The 20,874-nt window shown below is 41.3% G+C and overlaps 2 protein-coding genes across 2 annotated transcripts in view; one reads left to right on the top strand and one right to left on the bottom strand.

Moving 5' to 3' along the window:
• LOC124244644 (cytochrome b5) overlaps positions 1–2,714 on the bottom strand; it is a 33,670-nt gene extending 30,956 nt beyond the window's left edge. Inside the window, exon 1 of the mRNA XM_046671252.1 lies at positions 2,485–2,714. Within this exon, the coding sequence (XP_046527208.1) occupies positions 2,485–2,613 (129 nt within the window). The 5' untranslated portion in view covers positions 2,614–2,714. The remainder of the gene's footprint in view (positions 1–2,484) is intronic.
• The window catches only part of C9H18orf63 (chromosome 9 C18orf63 homolog), a 60,657-nt gene that overhangs the window by 22,273 nt on the left and 17,510 nt on the right, over positions 1–20,874 (top strand). The window contains exons 2-4 of the mRNA XM_046672006.1: positions 14,998–15,166; positions 16,954–17,032; positions 18,827–18,883. Of these exons, the coding sequence (XP_046527962.1) occupies positions 15,033–15,166; positions 16,954–17,032; positions 18,827–18,883 (270 nt within the window). The 5' untranslated portion in view covers positions 14,998–15,032. The remainder of the gene's footprint in view (positions 1–14,997; positions 15,167–16,953; positions 17,033–18,826; positions 18,884–20,874) is intronic.

Raw genomic sequence — 20,874 nt, 5'->3', positions numbered from 1 at the left:
AACTCAAGTCTCAGGTAGGCTGTTCTAGGAGCACTTAACCAAGTGCCAAGTGAGAAAAGTAAAGTATACAGGAGCCGCTGTAAACTTTTTATTTCTCATTATAAATAGTAGTTTTTAGTTATCTCGCTATGTTATCAAATATTAATGATGAACTCATTTCATCTCATCTTATGTGAGAGGCATTCTCCCCAAGCTACTTTCAAAGAAAGTATTGAAAACTGAGAATGAAGGAAACTGTCGTCAGCGAATTTACCCACTGAACAGCTTGTTCCCATCTCTTCCAGTTTTACTCAGAACACTGCAATTCCCCCTTTTCTGCCTCATAAGAATGAAATGTAGAAGTACATAGTTTACGGTAAAGTTTAATCATCTTCTCTTCCTTATTATCTCTTTCTGAAAAATTTACCCTTAAAAGTTATGCAAAATACATTTTAGGACAGTGATTCTCGACTAGGAGTGATTTTTTTCCCAAAGGGGACATTTGCAATATCTGGAGACATTTTGGGTTGTCACAACCGGGCGGAAGGGTGCTGCTGACATCTGGTGGGGGGAGGCCAGAGAGGCCTCCTGTAGAACACAATGCATAGGGCAGAACCCACAGAAAAGGAAAAATGCTTCCTAAGAGAATGTGTCCTGTTGTTCCTTTTTTTTTTTTTTTAAGATTGGCACCTGAGCTAACAACTGCTGCCAATCTTTTTTTCTTCTTCTTTTTCTTCTCCCCAAAGCCCTCCAGTACATAGCTGTATATTCTAGTTGTGAGTGCCTCCAGTTGTCCCTATTGTTCTTTTATAAATGCTATTCTTTTTTATAGACACAAATAAAGCACACACTGGAGCTTAAAACTCCAGAATCACACACAGTATAGGAGGGGGGAAGGAACAGCTGCACTCAGATATTTGGTGTCAATTAGACCTGATGTTATGATGCAGGGTTGTTGGTTCAAGAAACTGTAACAGCAAATAAGTTCAGCAGAAGAGACGGATCAGAGCTGACTCCCTACCATAAACCACTCCTAACTAAATCAGAACACTATCTTCTGGCACTCCACCAAATGACAATTTCACAGTAAAGTAGCTTACTAATAAGCATCAACTTCAACTTTTAAAAAAAGTTAAAAAAAAAAAATTCTCTGCAAAACAAAAGTCCTTGAATGTAAATTGTGACCCAGCTAAGACCAGGCCTCTATTTTCATTTTCCCCTCAAACTATGTAAAGAATTCCCATCACCAAACATTCTCATTTATTGTCCAGGGGATGAAGGAGGGTTAAGTGTTGTATTAAGATTTATGATTCAAACTCCCCCAGAGGGATCAAACACATCCCGAGACAGCAAAGAAAAGCCCCTAGAACTGCAAAAGTTATAACCTAATGCAAAGAATCTCATCAAAGGAATGTTTTCCTTTAAGCAAAGCAAAGTTATTTTGCAACTTCCAAAGCTGTTTAAGGATCCAGACCCACTGGCAGTTTTTACTACTCCATCTATCCGTCTTCTCTCCTACTTCATCTACGCCTCACGCCCCTCGGGGTTGATTTTCAGTCCCAAGAAGGCGGCACCTGCCCTGGTGGCACCGTCGTTATTGGATGGAGTTAACCATCACCGTGCTCCTTCCTTCCAGGCGAACAGCGGGTGGGCGCCCGGTGCCAGGGACAGCGCGTTTGCATCACACCTCAACCTCCGAACTCAGTCCCTTCTGAGAGTGATCCCATAGCTCAGGTGGGTGATCTCCAACCGGCTCCTATTAGGAATCCACTCCCGGAATAACAGAAGAGGGACAACCCCTGTCCTAGAGGGAGACCCGGTCTTTGCAAACTCAGGGATAAAGGAGATCTTTCAAAATCCTTCCGTAGCTGCGCCTTCTCCCAGGAGAGCAGCTCCAGACGCGATTTTGCTTCCCACTAACCGCTAGGGAAAGCTCTGCCACACGTCCCCGCAGGGTCTCCTGAGGCCGCTCCTGGCGTACCGGCACGCTGCGGGCTGCAAAAGTGGCTCACCCGGCCGCTAGGCTGGCCGACGCGCCTCCGGTCGCTCCCAGGTGTGTACACACTGGTGTGCAGACTCCGGGGGCGCACGCGTGGGAGCGCTTTCAGGCAATACATACACATATACACATACATACACACACACACACACACGGGTGCGAAAACTCAGGTGTTCAGACTCAGGGGGGCGCTCCCAGGTGTGCGTGCACAGGTGTGCAGACTCGGGGCGCACACGCCGGTGTGCCGACACAGGCGTGCAGAAGCAGACTTCTCCCAGTTGTGCAAAGACGGGTGCGCACACAGAGGTGTGCAGACTCAGGAGCGTACATACAGTTGTGCAGACGCAGGGAGCGCTCCCAGGTGTGCAGGGCGGGGCGCACACGCACGTGTGAGCACACTCAGGTGCGCACACAGAGGCGCGCACGTCAACCCCGCCGCGCTGCGAACGACAGGTCAGGGCAAGGGAGCCCCAAAGCCCGGCCGGCGTCGCGCCTCACCAACTCACCTCATCCAAAAATTTGGTCAAATCGTACACCTTGTGATGCAGGATCAGCCAGGTGCTCTTGCTGTGGTTGTGCTTCTTGATCTCTTCCAGAGTGTAGTACTTCACCGCCTTGTCCGACTGCTCGGCCATTTCGCAACGCGGCGAGCCTCAGGCCCTACAGACAGCAGCCGAGCGGGACAAAGCACACAGGTCGTCTCAGCTAACCCGGCCCGGGACATTCCCCGACTTGAGGCCCGGCGCCGGGGGCAGGGCGGCGGGCGCAGCGGAGGCGGGTGGCCGGCGCAGGGCCTCCGATGATTGGCCAGAATTCGTGTCACTCTAGGGGCCCGCCCTCGGCCGACACCCTCCGCCAGCCCCAGCGCGCCCCGCCCAGCGCGCGGGTGTTAATTGGCTGTAGAGGATGCCCTTCACAGTCCAAGCTGTTGGGGCGGGGCGGGGCTTGCGTCTGCGCAGAACCGGCGGGGCGCGGGGGCGCCCGAGTTCGGTGTGCGTGAGAAGGCCGGGCGTGCTGGGGAGGTGGTTGAAGGTGGGGCCGCCGGGGCCAGTGCAGAGTCTGTGTGTGCTGGGCAGCGACCGCAACATCAAAACCGCCGCGATTACCCAACAGGTCGGGTCAGCCAGACCTGGACTTTAGTTTGTAACAAAGTCGTTCCGCTGCGAGTGTCGGGTAAACTGTTAGCGTGACCAGAGACATCAGCGAGCCTCGTGGACGCCCAGCACGCAGCGCCATCCCTTAGCTTCGGTGATACCAGGGCGCCGCCCGGAGCCTAGTGTCTCATTTTGCTTGATAACGCTCCCTCCTTGGCCCCCCAGGATTGCCCAGTTCTCACAGAAGACGCAAACCCAGGGAAATTACTTGTTCTTTGAAAAGCAAACTCTAATTATTCCCGTATCCTGAAGTGCTCCTCCGCGACTGACCACCGACTAGGCGAGTCCTTGTCTTAGTGTCTTCTCTGTCTTTTCTCGACACGGTATTGTTTAAGGTAAATCCTAAATGATTGACAGCACTTGGCATAGAGTCTGGAAGAGTACCTACCCGGGTAGGCACTCAGGTTTACAGATGTTTCAGGAAAAAAAACAATGGGGAATTCCTATTAAAAAGTCATCTGATGTTAATTAAGGCCCTTTTCAGCAATGGTAGTTAATTCCAAAATGGACTACGCAGCAGGCACACGTGTAGATCGTCCTCCCAGGGACTCAGCGCGGTTCTTCCACATCAGGTGCTCATGGATGTTAGTCCTCCCCGCCGCCCTGCTCACCTCCTCCATAGGGATGCATGGCCATCGAGAAGAAAACGTTTTTCCAGGCATTCCAAATATTCTAGCCTTTTCATATGATGGAATACACTGATTGATTTTCAAATATTGAACCAGCCTTGCATTTCTGAAATAAACCCTACTTGTTTATGGTGTGTAATTCTTTTTACGTATTGCTGAATTATATTTTAGGATTTTTTGTATCTATGCTAGAGATATTGGCGTGTAGTTTTTTTTTTTTTTTTTTATGCCTGTAGTTGCCTGGTTTGGGTATCAGAGTAATACTGGCTTCATAGACTGAATTGGGAAGTGTTCCTTTTTATTTTAATTTTCTGGAAGAGATTGTGTAGAATTGCTGTTGTTCTTTAAAAGTTTGGTAGAATTCTCCAGGGAAGCCATAGAAAAAATTCTTTTTCCAGAAGTTTTAAACTATGAATTCAATATCCTTTAACAGTTATACGACTTTTCGAATTATCTGTTTCATGCTGAGTGAGTTGTGACAGTTTGTACTCTTCAAGGAATTGGTTCTTTTCATCTAAATTGTCAAATCTGTGTGTGTAGAGTTGTTCCTAGGAGCCCCTTATTATCCTTTGCTGTCTGCAGGGTCTGTGGTGATACCCTCTGTTCACTTCCTGATATTAGGAATTTGTCACTTCTCTCACTTTTTTTTTCAGCCTTGCTAGAGGTGTGCCTGTTTTATTGATCTTTTCCAAGAGCCAGCTTTTTGTCTCTGATTTTCTCTATTTTTCTTTTTTGGAATGTCATTGATTTCTGCTCTTTATTAGTTCCTTCTACTTGCTTTGGGTTTATTTTCTCTTTTCTTCTCATTTCTTGAGGTGGGAGTTTACTGTATTGATTTGAGATATTTCCTCTTTTCAAATGTACGCATTTAGTGTTAAATCTTTCCTATACATTTTAAAAATAGTAAACCAGATTATATTATTTCCCTAACAGTTCCCAGGACTGCTGAATCTCCCATGACTCCTGGCAGTGCACTGAGTCTCTGGAGTGCGTGGCCACCTCTATAATCCAATGTCAAGACTGTTTCAGATTTCAGTCCCAGTTCCAAATAACTCCAGAAGTGGTTAAAAACTAAACTTTGAGGCCAGCAACCTGGATCCTATCCCTGGCTTAGTGACTTGCCAGATGCACAACTATGAACTAGTCAGTTAGCTGTTCTAAGCCACTGCTTCTGAGATGCTTAGCACAGGGTCTGGCACATAGAAAGCAGTAATAGATTTTAGCTGGAGCTATTATTATTATTATTCAACGAGACTTCCTTGTTCCGAAACACAGGTATGAGGAACCTATCCTATCTGCCAGGTGCTCCAAGGTGAGACAAATCTAGGCAAATTTAGAAACAAACCAGAGAAATTAAAGGAACACAAGTATTTACAAACTCCTCCTGACTTCCCCTCCAGCAAAGAAATTTTTATAAACATTTAGAAAACCAACTCTACTCCTAAAGTTCCTTGGGTAAAAATATACTGTAAAAAGCGCTCGGTCTTCTCTTCCACAATAGGGCCAAAATAAGCAAACATTATTACATTTTTTATTCCTTTTCTAATTCCTTTTGCCACTTGTGCATAAGACGCACTTGAACAGCTCTTTCCTGCCCACTGGTGAACAGTTATATTTGCCATTCTATAGTTATAACCAGAGAGAGCTGATTCCCTCAACAAATGGCACTTCTACAAAGATGGACTCCAATTCAAATATCTACATGGATAATTTGCACTATATCCATGTCTTTTAAATATCGTGTTAGCATAGGTTAACTTTTCCCTTCCAAAAGTTTCCCTGTTAGCAATAATTTTCAAATTTTTTATTCATTTAAAAATAAAGCATTTATGACTTGAAGTTTTTTTTACCCATGTGTATTTATAACACACCAGAATGCAAGTTGAGAATCTCTGATCAACTGGATTGCAGAGGCACACATGAGGAGCAGAGAGCAATGGATATTATCTGATCATAAAGCTCATTGCTGAGGTGGGGCAATTTTCCTCAGAACTTCAAACAATGACAAGTTAATTATATGTAGGATATCTTATTGTAAATACATTCTTAGGCACATTTTCCTTATATATCCATCTCTAAGTAGGAGCAGACAAATAAGGGAAGTAAATATTTGATTGTAGGACATGGTTGCAATATTAAATTTATTTTTTAAAGATCTCCTTTTGTCCCCAGGAAAAATAAATAGAGCAAGAGTAAAATGGTATAGACAAGGAAAATTCCAGATATCCTATTTAACTTTGTAAAGGGTTCGGGGTTCTAGATAGTTCCATGAAATACAGTTGGTGGTGTTATCATCAAGTCACCCAAGTCAGAAGCTTGGGAAGCATCCAGGTTATCCTCAAAATTGAAACCATCATGAAGTCCTACAAATTTTTCCTCCTAAACGTCTCAGTAATCAGTGCTCTACTCTTTACCCCTGTACCATTGCCCCAGATCTTCCTTTCATCATTGCCTACCTACCTGCTTATAGTAACTTCCTAACAGGCTCTTCTTGCCTCTAGTCTTGAACTCCTTGGACCCATTTTCCATAGAGGGATGGATCCAAAATTAAAACCTGATGACATCCCTACTTGCCGAAGACCTTCCCATGTCTCCCAATAACTAAAGTTCAAATTTCTTACCAGAGCATCCACGATCATTCAAAATCTGCCTCTCTCTCTAGCGTCATCCTTCGTGTTTTCGACCTCAAACCTTATAGCCTAGCAACAGTGAGCTAGTTTTAGATCTCCAGAGACTCAGCATCCTTTCCTCATTTCCACACCCTTGCTCAAGGCCTCTCCTCTGCCGGAGTACTCTCCCTACCTCCCTTCTCCCACTTCTTTATCCTGGCCAAGGGCTCAGGACCCTTTTTGGCTCAGCTTAGGAGTCAGCTCTGGAGGAGGCAGGTGCTCACCCGCCCCTCTCACTAGTGCCCTCTCAGTGCCCCTTGATTCCCAGATTGTGTCTATCACACACTCACTAAGCCATCAGTCTACATGCCTGTCTGTCTCACTGGACCAAGAGTTCCTCAAGGGCAGGGACAGTCAGTCACATCTGTGTCTGCAGCACCTAGCACAGTGCCTGGCACTCAGCTCACGCTCAATAAATGTTTTTTAATGAATAAGGATATAAATGTGATATAGAGGATGGCGTGTAAGTACTTGGAAAAATCATGATTATACTACAGCCAGACTGAGAAATGTGGATTAGTTTACTTATCTGTCTCTAGCAAGAGTACTAGCCAACTTTTTGAACTTTTCCCAGGACATCCACTAAAGTAAAACTGTTTTATTTCTATCCCAGTCTAGGAAACAGGGGAAAAGAGAGGCTAAATGTAGCAGCAGCATGACAATAGTTTTAAATGAACAAGTGTGCAGATCTATGACCAGTCCAAGGTGCCTGACGCAGCCACATAAGTGTATAAGTAACATGAACAATGGAGAGGGCAGTGGAGTTCCCGCAAGCTGGGGAGCTGGGAACCCCATGTCAGAAACACAGCTACCTACCTGAAGAAAACTAGCATTTAGGGGCAACAGCTGTGGCATAGTGGTTAAGTTTGCGTGCTCAGCTTCTGAGGCCTGGGGTTCATGGGTTTGGATCCCAGGCACAGGCTTACACACCACTCATCAAGCCATGCTGTGGCAGCATCCCACATACAAAATAGAGGAAGACTGGCATAGATGTTAGCTCAGTGACAATATTCCTCAAGCAAAAAGAGGAGGATTGAGAACAGATGTTAGCTCAGGGCCAATCTTCCTCATCAAAAAAAAAACCCCAAAACAAAACATAGCATCTAGGACTTCTATGGTTGACACTAGAAGGAAGTTAGTCTCCAGGTGTGTGGCTGCATCCCCCACATCCTTCTTTCCCTGATTCCCTCCCTGATTACTGATATCACCCCCTGCCTCCCAACACTACCCCACTCTCTTCAGCGCTCGGGAAAAGTGTGGACGAATAGCCCTTTCTTTGCTTTCTTACTTAATACTCACTTGCTAAATGATAGCAAAAATGAATTTTCCACATGTACAATGATCCTAGAGGCTGACAAAGTTTATTCACCTTTAATAAATGAAGCAGCGATGCCAACTCAACAAGTCTGTCTAATTCCCAAATCTCCTTAAGTGATGTGAGGTGCCTACCCAGTGAGGACCCTTTTTAGGGACCTGTCCTTCTGAGTCCAGTCTCCCTGTGTATGTCTGCAGACAGCTGATTACACTCTACCCATAGATACAATCTTAGGCATCCAGACTCTTCAAAATCCAAGCCAGGGGGCATGCTGAACCCACCCCCACCCCACCTCCGGCTTGTCATCATAGTCCCAGTTTCCTGTCTAAAGATCTTTTCCCCAGGTAATCTTTCTCAGAAATGACCTTCATTTTTATGTCGCACTTGCCTAATCTTTGCATGTCTGGACAGTTTAAACATGATTTAACACAAGGTAACAATCTTAATCTTCATAAAAGAGATAAATACAGTCAGACTGATGGGTGGAATCCTTAAGAGGATTCTCTCCCGTCTTGAATGTCTGCAAGTGAAGTAAAGAGAAACATAAGTAACTCATACCCCTGGTAAATTGAATCAGCCTGCCCACAAGCTTCAAAATGTATCTTGTGAGGAAAGCTTTTCCTGGGCTGAAAATTCTGGGTGGCCCGATGACATTGTGTTTTTGGTTAATTAAAAACTATAATGTAGGGGCCGGCCCCTGAGGCAGAGTGGTTAAGTTCGCATGCTCTGCTTCTGTGGCCCAGGGTTTTGCCTATTCAGATCCTGGACATGGACATGGCATCACTCTAGCCCATGCTGAGACAGCGTCCCACATAGCAAGCCAGAAGGACCTACATCTAGAACATACAACTATGTATGGGGGGGGCTTTGGGGAGAAGAAGAAAAAAACAAAAAGATTGGCAATAGATGTTAGCTCACGACCAATCTTTAAAATATATATATATATAATGTAATGTCTTATACATATAAATGGATGTGCATATATGTTTTGAAGCATAGTAATATAAATGAACACCAATGAACCCTTCACTTGACTTAGGGACTGTGGGCTCCTCCCATACCCCATCCTTCTGCCTCCTCAAAGTCATCATTATCCTTAATTGTGTTTATCATTTCCTTGCCTATAAAAAAATAGTTTTGCACATATGGATATATCAGCAAACAATTTACTGTTCAGCTTTTCTTGGAGAACTATTGAACTTTATAAAAATGAGATTATACTGTATAGTCTCCTGGGACTTTTTCTCCATTCAAAATTATGTTTTTTAAAATTCATCCATGTTGCCTAGAAAGAAAAACAAAATAAATGAAGAAGAATGCTCTTAGCAGCATTCCTCATAATAATCCCAAACTGGAAGCTAATTGTCCATCGACTTTAGAAAGAATAAACAAATTGAAGTACATACACATAATGTAATACTATCCAGTAATGAAAATAAAATACTGCTACCCTCAACAACACGGATGAATCTCATAATGTTTACAAAAGAAGCCAGACACAAAAAAGTTCGTGTTATGTGATTCCATTACTATAAACTTTCAAAATAAATAAAATCAACTTATGTGTTAGCAGTTGGGACAGTGGTTACCTTGGAGGAAGAGAGTAAACGCCTGGGAGAGGGCACAGGTGGACTTTGAAGATGCAGGTAATGTTCAGTTTTTAGATCTGGCTGGTGGATATACAAGGATGGTCATTTTTGAAAAATGATCAAACTGTCGATGGTACTTATGATTTGTTCGTTTTAATTTTAAAAGATTCACCCGTGTTGTTGTATATAGCTGTAGTTTATTATTTTTTTCTTTGCTGTATAATATCCAACTATGTAAATATAATTCAGTTTATTTATCTATTCCCCTGTCACTGAACATTTGAGTTTTTGTTTCTGGCAGATATTTATTTGACAAACGATGCTGCTATATATTTCTTGGTGCACATACACAAGAATTTCTTTAAGGGAAGTGTGTATGAGGAATAAGGAATTGCTAAGTCTATGTGAATATTCAACTTCAGAAGATTATATCACATTTTCCAATTTACATTCCTACATTCCAGCAGTGTATGAGATATGCTATTCTGCATTGTTACTAAACCTCAGTATTTTGCCAATACTATGGTATCTCACTGTGCTCTTAATTTAGATTTTATAATTAATTAGGAAGCGCACCTTTTCATATGCTTATAGGTCATCCTTTTCCTTTTTTTCTTTTTTTTTTTTTTTTGCAAAAGGCCTGTTCAGGACTTTGGTGCTTTTTTCTATAACTGTTTTACTCTAATTGATTTGTAACAGCTCTTTATATAATCTGGATACTAATCATTTGTGGACTATTTTTGTGAAAATTTCTTCTCCCAATTTGTGGCCTGTATTTTCACTTTCTTTACCTAAAAAATTTTTTTTTATTATAGAAAAGTTCAAACATATACAAAAGTAGAGAAGATAGTATAATGCATAAAAGTGCAAATAATACTGTGAACCTTCACTCATTTTCAACAATTATCAAAACATGGCCAATTTTGTTTCCTCTTTATCACCACCCTCATCTCCCACAGGATCATTCTAAAGCAAATCTCAGATACATAATTTTATCCATAAATATTTCAATATATATGTCTACAAGAAAAGGATCGTATAAATATTAAAGTAGTGTTCCCATCTAGAAAACAAATAATTCCTAGTACAATTAAATAGACAGTTTGCAAATTTCTGTTTCATACATAGTTTTTATAGTTTGTTTATTCAAATCAAAATCCAAATAAGGTCCATACGTTTCACCTTTTATCTGAATAGAACTGGACTATTTAGTATTTGGGTGTTTGGTGACTTCGGCATAATTAAAAACTTCAAATATCTTTAATTCTGCCTTGTTAGAATTGTGGAAGCCAGAGGCCATAACCTCAACAGCAGAGACGCTGAGAACAGGAAGCGTTGACTCGTGTGCTTTTCAGAACCAACACCACTTGGCTTTACCTTTATTTAAACAGATAAGGCAGGCTAGTGAATATCTACAATATCCTAAAATTTAAATTGAACCTTTATTTTTTACCTTGTCTTCAGTTTTTCCCCGCTATGTGTATATACCAAGTAGGATAAAGAGCTTTCCTGTAATCTTCAAAGGTTTGTTTTAATACTTCCACTGACTGCTAACATAAAACCCTCAGACCGTACATGCTAAATTCAGGACATTCTATTTGTTACAATGTTTCAGAAGATTGTATTTTGTTCATGTTGTCAACTATGTTTGTCGGAGGAGGCTGATTTTGCTCAGCAACCTTGTGATAATTAATCATTTACTATGATCGCACAGCTGTGGTTATAAGTAACCAAATATGTAGGTTTGGAGCCAACTGGCCACCCTCCGGGCTCGGACCTTTGTCCTCGCCACTCCCTCTCGCTTCGTCTTCCCCCGATACCACGTGGTAGCCCATCCCGTATCCTTCCTGTCCTACTCAAAGGTCACCTCCTCCAGGATGCCTCCTGACCCTGAATCGGCCTCTCCCAACACTCCCTGTCTCCCTGTCCCCCTTTATTTTCCTCCAGCGCGCCTATGACCACCCACCACACTAATATTTTGCTCGTTTATCTTATCCTCCGACCTCCAAGTAACACGTAAGCTCCACGAGGGCCGCGGACGTGGTTCGCTTGATGCTCCATCACTAATTCGTAGAAAAGCTCAGAGCGCACAGCAGGCGCTTAATAAATACTTGTCAAACGAACCGGAGGCGCCTGTGAGGCGCGTGCACCGAGCCTCTGCTCGCGCCACGCCGCACGACGCCGGGCTCCGCGACGATTGGGCCACCGCGGTGCTACGGGGACGCAGAGGGCGCGCTCGTGGATCTGAGGTCAGCCGGCCGCCCCAGCGCGCGCTCAGCGCAGGGCCTTGGCGCCTGCGGCTCCCGGCGGCCGTCTGCGCAGACGCAGCTTTCATCTCCCTCGAGGGCAGCATGGGCCTGGTGCCCGAGTCCTCCGCCCCCGGCGCCGAGCCGGCTTTTCTCTTGGGGAACCACCGGGGCCTTCTGGCAGGAGTCGGCGTCCGCGGTGTTGGAGGGAACAAGCGCGGTGCATGCTGGGGGCGCTCAGGGAATGCCGGGATCGCGGGGCATGCCGGGAGCATGTCGTGCCTGGGGCATTCTGGGATTGGCGCCTCAGGGAGGTGAGGGGCCGCTGAGGCGAGCGGGGCGCGGCGGCTGGGAACTCAGACATTTGCCTGAGGGAGCGCGGGAGGCCGCTGCTCCCCCCACCCCGCCGCCTCTCAACGCGAGGAGAAGCCTGGTGCGTCGGCCTCGAGAAGCGGCAGCTTGGGGGGCATTGCTTTTACCGCTTTTAAGAACGTTTTGCGAGTCCTGTTTGCTGCCGGGAAGCAGTCGGAGCCGGCAAGCCGGCGCCCCGGGCGCTCGGCCGTCTGTGGGGGTTGTGCGGGCGGCCAGCGCGCGGTGCTCCTGGCGTCTGCAGCGGAAACGTGTGTATTCGTTTCTGAAGGTCCACTGGCGCTGCGTTTTAGGGCATCTTTTATCAGTAATTTATGGAATCGCCTATTTAGGCGAAATAAAGGCCTCGGAGACGTGTCCACCCAATACCCTGGCTGTAAGTCGGAAACAGGCCCGCGAGGGGCGCACACTCGCCTGGTCCCCGGAGCCAGCATGGACGAGGCCTTCCGGCTGGGGCGTCCCCTCTAGAGACGAGCACGGCTCTGGGCTCCACTTCTGGTGACGACTAGACGGCCTGGGGCCCCTGGGGGCTGGGTTCTCTGAGGCCGCGGATCTGGAGTGTTGTCGGCACCCCTTGCTTGTTGGTGGCACACCAGCAGGACGGAATCTGCCCAAGTGGGCTCTGAGCCTCGTGGTCAGAACTCTCGTGTGTGTGTGTGTGTGATGCCCACGAAAATAATCCATAACCAGTCTATAAATGGAAATTGGGGTGAGCTTATTCTGAGCCCGATCTGAGGACTAGCGTAGCCCTGGGCATCCTTCCCCAAGGAAGGAAGGGCACCAAAGAGGTGGGGTGTGCAGAGTGGTTATGTACCCTCAAAGGGCATGTTTCGCATTTGGTTGAAATGTCCCGTTTACAGTAGTCACGGGCTGCCCTGTCAGCACAGTGACTGATGACAGCAGGTAGCAGGTCTGCTGTCTCAGGACGCAGCAGGTAGCCTGTCTGCTGTCTCCAGCGGTGGTCACAGAGTGGGTGTGGCAGTCAATTCCTACCTGGGGAGACATGCTTATCCTTAAGGAAATGCCAGTGCGGGGGAAGTTGCATCTTTGTCTTCAGGCCATTTGTTCTTGTCCTTTGGGACGTAGCAGATGCTTAAAGCAGACGTGCAATGCAGGCTCAAGGGCCATGGCAGGCCCTTTCGGAAGAGCAGGGTCAGGCTGAATTGGGTTTACCCCAGATGGCTTCCTCCGTGCTCCAGTATATCCTGTTGATGGCCGTTTGTCTGTCAGCCGTGAGGCTCTATCTGCCAGGGTTCCCACTTTACAGTGTAGTTGTTATACAATCTCGGAAAGGAAAACAAACTTTTGATCTGTAAATTCAGCTAATTATGAACTCAAAAAAGTTTTAAGGTAATTCTAAGTAAAACAGATAAATTCTTGCCTTTTCCTGAACAGATCAATGTTGTAACACGATGTCCTGAGCAGTCTGAAGATTAACAAAACCAGGAGAGGACTGCCCACAGCAGTTTCATGGTGACTCTGCTGTAAGATTGTTAAAGGAAAAATGAGGTAGAAAGGAATTTTAGTGGGAAATGTGTTTTAGAAATGAAGGTAACAAATTGCAAACTTTTGCCCATGTCTTTGATGCATTTTCTTTAAAATATGCACAGTTGTACCTCTGGGCCCAAGCCGTGGTCATTCTTTGCTTCATGTTTTACCTCATTCATTATCCATGCCCTTTGCTAATATGCTTCAGAAGGAGTGAATTTTAGGCAAAATTGTGAAGTAGGTTGTGTTTGCCTTAGAAACGTTCACTTGTACCTCCTTTTAACTTTTCACAACAGTAAGTTTTTACGTAGGAGGGAGCAGAAAAGCAGAAGAAAGGGATGTTTTTGTTTGTAATGGTAGGAAGCATTTGATTAGGTCGTCAACACCTCGTGTGGGTTTGTTTGTGTTCGCTGTTCTAAGAGTACTTGCATTTGTAAAAGAACCAGTGTTCTCTAGGGATGAAAATTTCCACGCTGGTTCTTGAGTGAGGAAGAGTGTGGGGTCGGAGGGCGTTGCCAGCATTCCTCAGACGGTGCCACAAAGGCATTTGGTTACTGAGATGAGACTTAAGGCAGGCCACACTCCAGATTCCTGGGCTAATAGGTGGTTACTTTTCTACTTAAAGAGAAAATATGTCGATGTGAAGAAGTTTGTTGGAATCTCAGTTAACGTCCCCTGATGTATTTGTGCACATTAGGGAAGTTGAGCTTAAGTTACATTCCAGGCTTTTTTTTTGTCTGTAATACATAAGATGGATTTCAAAGGTATGCCCTGTGAATTATTAGCTGTAGAATGTGTCCCAAATAGAAGTTGTAAAGCCAGGTAACTAGTGTAAAAGGAAACTAAATAACAATTTAGAGATTTCAGTAAACATTTTCTTCCATGTAAAATGACGAAAAAGATATTCTCAACCTTGGAGTGCTTTACAGAGGGAACCTGAAACAGCAGAAGACTGTTTCTTCTTCTGTTTGATTTTTAAAAAATTATTACATTTTGATTTTTAAAAAATTATTAGTCTTAGGAAACATTTTGTTTGCCTGAAAGAAAAAAGAACGAAACTTAAGAGTAGCCAGAAACTTTGGAAGAATTTTATTAAATAAAGACAGTATAGTAGAAGTGTAGTTAGTACCTAGAGCAGAGTAGGCATTTAATAAACAGTGCTGGATTTTTGTATTATTTGTATTCAGTTTTCTATTTGTAGTATAGAACTGCAGGTTTAAAATGCTAGATTATCTTTTTGGGATGATGAAAGTGAAATAAAATGTATTCTGATGGTTGCATAACTGCGACTACAGTAAAAACCATTGAATCGCACACTTTGAATGGGTGAATCATATGAATTACATCTTAGTAAAACTTGTACCAAAAAAATTCTAGATTATCATTAGAAAACAAAGGTGAAATGTCAGTGATATTTAACTGCTGATGTGTGCAAACTAATTTGATTTTATTCTTATTCCACCACAATATCAAATGTTCTGTGATGGGTTGGTATTGAAACCCTGTTGATCAGATAGTTTACCTTTTTATTGCTGTTTGCTTGTTTGTTTGTTTTTGAAGGCCTGATTGCTGAGACATTGAGTCAACAGGAAAATATGAATGATTCTAGGCAGCAGTCACTGTTCTTCCTCACACTTCCAGACTTACACAAACTCTGTGCCGTCAGGATAATATTGAGTCGTGGGGAGGCAGACACCGAGATTAGGAGTACACAAATGAAGATGTGCAGGTAAAAAATGCATTTTATAACTAAGGCTTTCTAAACTTTTTGAGACTTATAAGAGCTGTTTTAGAAGCATCTCCTTTAAAGCAAAATACTCATTTACTCAATCTATATACATAATTTTAAAATAAAGGAATTCAATTTTGTTCAGACTGTATTAGATTACATTTAGTGTAGGACTGAAAATACTTGAAATATAATATCTCACTGTTGAGTTTTTATATTGTGACTTCTTGTGTGATCTTTTTAATTTAAAATTTTTACACACATTGATGAATTAAATCAGGCTCCCAAAATCTTAGAGCTAGTAATTAATAAATATTTACCAAGTACCTACTGTTTATGAGGGTCTTTAGGAGATATTGCAAACATTTTAGATTAATATAGTTGTTTAATTTTCAGATCAACATAAGAGTTTCTCCAAGAACTATCTTAAAATATCTGACCCAAGATATTCTTTGAAAAACAGCTTAGGTGAAGCCTAAAGTATGACTCCATGATTACTGAGCACTCATCATGTATTAGTTCCTTAAATTGTTTGAGGCACTCAAAGAAGGACTTAGAATACATGGACAAGATTATATCTGTACCTGAATTTCATGGAGAGGAACAGACACTTACAAGATTGCATAAGGGCCAGAAGTAAGAAAGACACTCTTAGAATGTCCTCCATTTTGCTCTTATTTATAAAACTTTTCTTGTCCCCATTGTGTATTTTCCCACCCAAGTGATCCAGCAGCCTGTACCTTTCCTGCTAAGGTGTAATTTGATACCTATTGAGAATTTATCTCTGACCCCTTTGGGAAACAAGTAGAAAACCTTAAATGAGATTTTCTGCTATTTGCCTTCAAATGGATGGTGGCTACGCCCACAGAGTGAGGTGTTTGACTCATCATCCCAATAACTGACAGAGAGGCTGGAACAGATTGAGCAGAGACCTGGCTGTCAGACAAAGGCAGGGCTTGCAAAACCAAGTACCTGCTGCACCAGGGTTTTGACAAAGATGAGGCCACCAGAAACAGGTTGGCCCATCTTACTTTTTGAGGTAACCACCCCCCACACCTCCCACGCACAAACACTTGTGGTTTTTAAAATTTGTTTCCTTGATGATTAGTAATTTTGAAAATTTTCATATTTCCAGTTCTATTCTCTTTTGTGTTTTTCCCACCTTTTCCTTGGCCTTTGAAACAAAATTGATGGTAATTTGAATTGTGAGGACTTTTGTTGTAAATTCATTTGACTGATGAATATTAAACTAAAACCACTACCCACTTCATTGTGGCTTGGAAAAAAATCTCTTTTTGAAGGAAAAGAATCTAGTCAATGGTTCTAACATTAAAGTATTTGATAACTTCACTGATAGGTGCATCCTTGGACTCTTGCCTCCACTGCCCCCGGATCATCACTTAAAAATAAAGGAAAATGGAACAAATAGAACTTAAAAGAGCTGGATTTTTCACAGTGTTTAGATTTCTCCATTTCTTAGGACAGAAGTGGAGTTTTAAATGAGGAATTTAGGTTCACAGATGAAAGAGGTTGGGAAACTCAGATGCAGGGACAAGTTTTCATATTAATGTCAGTATCTAAAACTTTATAATTTTTTTAATTCAAATCTTGACTGAGTGCCTCAGTGTTCAAGATACCATGCTAAGAGATACAGAAATCTATAACACAGTCCTTGCCTAGAAGAACCTTGAACTTTTGATTGGGGCTAAGCCATTTTTGAATGCTCTGATAATGTAAGAAGAAAGTAGGCAAGTCCACTTTAAAATTAATACGTTTCATCTCCACAGGCAATTGCTGTTTTTGCACCAAGATATTCTTGCATCACCTGTGCCTGGAATATTTAGCCAAATTTGGGTAGTGATGGCGGTTAGTATTTTAACATTTTATAAAGTATTATTACTAATTATTGGGAGCAATATTGATGAAATATTGATAATCTAGGTATTAAGTATAGTTCAAATTGAAGATGGTTTATCAAGACAAATTACACTGTGTTGTAGTTTGAACCATTAACAGACTAACTTTGATATACCTGATGTTTAAAATCTATTTTTGTGGTTATAATTTCATAATTAGGTTTCTCTGTCATAAATGTTAATATAAAAACTATTAATGAATAAAATGTTATAGCATAATTTTTTATAATAGAATGGGCTTAATCCTTTTCTCATATTTTGTCCTTTAGAATTAATATAAAGGAAGCAGTTTCTCATTCCAACAAATCTGCAATTATTTTTAAACAACTTAGATCAACATTTTTTTTAATTTGGAAATTTTATTAAAAAAAATTTTCTACACTTAGTAAAATTAGATCAAGAAACATATTTCCTAGTGCTGTATATAAGCAGAAATGATAATGACATGCCAAAAATATTTATAAAAACCATATTCTGAGATTTTTGTCAAAATCTTTCTGAAAATCCTCTTATTCTGGGATTTTAATTCCCCCAAATCCAGTGAAATCAGCATTTATTGACAATGCTGGTAAGCCATCCAAAATCTTCAGGTCTTGTTTTTCTTCTAGGTTATGTGGTTACAGGTACATCTTTTATCTTCTCATCTTTAATATGGTTTTTAAGAAAGACAAGATGTTGGTGAATAAGTAGATACTAATGCTTCTTATTTGTGTTCTTTTCTACCTGAAACATTTATGGAACAAGGAGGACATTGTTTTAGAGTTCTCATAAATTCAAGTATCCTAATCTGAGCAAGAATGAGAAGAGGAAAGTAACCATCTAAAAACATATTTTGCTTTCTTAAAAAGATATTACAAGCTGTAAGAAAAATTTACAAAAATATTTAAAGTAGAAAATGGGATTATTATACGTACTATTGAAGCTTGCCTTTCATTTCCCCTTTACTGACCTCCTTTGGATATTCTTCTGTGTCAGTATATGTATCTTTCTCATTTTAAGAGAAAGTATTTGAAATGTGAAGTATTTCATTGTATAGGTGTATAATAATTTGACTATTTCTAATGCACATCTGAGTTTCTAGTTTTGTGCTATTATAAACAATGCTTCAGAAAGCATCATTGAAATTATGTCATTTTTATTTGGTGGTCTCTATGGGTTAGACTCTTAGAAGTGGGATTGCAGCACATTTTAACTATAATCCAGAGACTGCTAAATTGCTCTCTGAAAAAGTTGTACTAGATCGCATTTCAACAAATAGTGTATGAGAGTGCCTATATTTCCACATCTCACAAACACTGGATATTAGTAGCCTTTACATATCTGCCACTCTGTTAGGTAAAAAATAACATCTTTTAATTTGTGTTTCTTTCTTTGAGTTGCAGCACCTTGGTCTTTTGAACTTTCTCTTGATCTTCCACTTTTGTCCATTTTCCTTATTCATTTCTAAGAACTTGTATATTAATAAAGGAGTTAAATATTTGTTATATGAAATTTATTGGCCTCTTCCTTTATATGGTTTCTGGGTTCATGTCACTCCCAGAAGTTCTTTCCTCACTTCGAGATTGTACCCACAGATTCTATTTCAGGGAGAGAATGATCATCACTTGCTTCTCCAAGGTGTAGAAGCTGTTAGAATAACAGCCTGATTCTGTGCCCTCTGATGTATAATGTTTAAATTCTTTGTGTATTGCGTTATTTAATAATATATTTATGTCACTTTTGTAAATGTGCATTTTTGTTATAGATACCATTTTATAAAGCTGGAAAACTTAATACCTATATTGAAAAACATGGAGCTAAGGTAAGTTTTAAAGAGACTAATAGTTCCAGATACTGTGTATAGTGATTTTGTATTCAGCTTCTTTTGTCAGCAAACAAAAATTGGAGTATCTTTCTCATAAGTCATTGCTATGCAGTGAAAAAACCCAACAATTTTTTCCCAAACAATTATTTTGTGCACATTTAGTTTAGAAAGAAGGGCAAAGGCTTAATTTTTGTTGGGTACTTTCTTGCAGGCATTTTATGTGGCATACTCTCATTTACCATACATATCTTCCAGGAAGTAAATATCCCCATTTTTACAGATGAGCAAAATGAAAACCGAGGAGATAAAAATATCTTTCATAATCATATAGCTAGTAAGTGGAGGAACTAAACACTATAGATTGTATTCTACATGGTGATGAGTTTCTGGATCTTAGCCAGGAAAATATGAATACATAGGGTTGAGCACCTCTCGTGTCTCAGTTACTCAGGTCGTGGATACTTGCCTGGAGCTCCCTTCATTTCTCTGCATATATCGCTGAGACACTGTATCCTTGGTCATTCTAGCACCCTGTCTAGGCATCAGTGCTGGCCTCTGTTTCTGGATCTCATGACATTCAGGATAATGAGGTTTCTGGACATCTCCAAGATGAGATACTTTGTTTAGGTTCTAGGAGGATGTTAAGGTCTCAACAATAACCAGAGGTGCTTTGCAGTTCCTTGAGAAATCTTTGAATAACCCCAAAAGATGGTTTTGGCCATCAGTCACAACCAGTCACAAAGCAGTATTCTTTGGGAACAACGAGGGAGGATTTTAGTTAAATCTTTTTGCTGAGACAAGCTTTTGGTCATCTGAGGATTCTACTTGTCCTGAAAAGGCCATGTATGTACTGTGAGAACCTAATTTACAGTTTGTCATTCACCTAGAACTAGAATCTGGGGTCTTCCAGAGATCCCTACAAAATTCTGTCCTTTATTGTGGAAAGTATCTCGTAGTTTAGTGGAGAGCCCTTTGCTGCCTTACTGGCCTGCTTTTGGAGAATTTAATCTTCTTATTAATATGTTGACTTCAAGGTCAAAATTGTATTATTTTTTGACAAATCTGTTAGCGAAAGGATAGAGACAATATGATTTTAGAGATGAATTCTAAAGATCAAAACAGTTATTTTCTGTCTGTAAGAATAGGTAGCATTTCAGCATTGATTTAATAAAAGAATATTTATACCAAGTACCATAATTTTATGTATATATATCTTCAGATTATAAGAAAAAATGAAAAGAAACATATCACCCCTTATCCTCATATTCTAATGAAAACGCTTACTTTGTGGTCTTTCTTCTAGTCTTATAATTCACACCTTTGACTTTATTACTGCAGGGTGTCCCATGTCAAAAATGTTTAAAATCTTTTTATTTATAATATTACCCTTTTTCCTCTTATCCCAGTTCCTCATTCCTACTAAATAAACTTGTTTTGACCCCTTCACCAGACTTCCAGATCCTGAATTCTTTGTTATTTGTGAACTTTCTTCCAATCTGACTTGCTTTTCTGCCTTGTTGAGCCTTCATGATTATGCTGAGCTTTTTTTATATGGATACTTTCTGTGTAATAGTAATCATAGCAGATGTTTATTGAATATCTGTAATACACTGAGCACACTATTTGTTTCTGAATATAAAGCTATGAACCACGTAAACTCCTTGCCGTCAGAAATCTTCTAGTCGGAAAAAATTCTCTCCTTTTCAAGTTTTTGACGTTTGTGTAGAATTTTTATTACTTCTTCCATAAATATTTGGTAAAATTCACCCATCAAATTATCTGGGATGGAATTTTTCTTGTGGGAAGGTTTTTAACTACAATTTTAATTTCTTTAATATGTAGTAGAGCTATTCACGTTATCTATTTCAAGGAATATGTCCACTTTATCTGAGTTATAAAATTTATTGGCATAAAGTTACTTACCATATTCCCTTGTTTTCTTTTGCTGTAGAATCTGTAGTTATGTCACCTCTCTCATTCCTGATATT

This window comes from Equus quagga, chromosome 9 (genome assembly GCF_021613505.1).
Source record: "Equus quagga isolate Etosha38 chromosome 9, UCLA_HA_Equagga_1.0, whole genome shotgun sequence".
In the NCBI taxonomy this organism is placed as follows: Eukaryota; Metazoa; Chordata; class Mammalia; order Perissodactyla; family Equidae; genus Equus; species Equus quagga.
The sequence above is the reverse complement of the archived record's forward strand: the minus strand, read 5'-3'. Positions and strand labels throughout refer to the sequence as shown.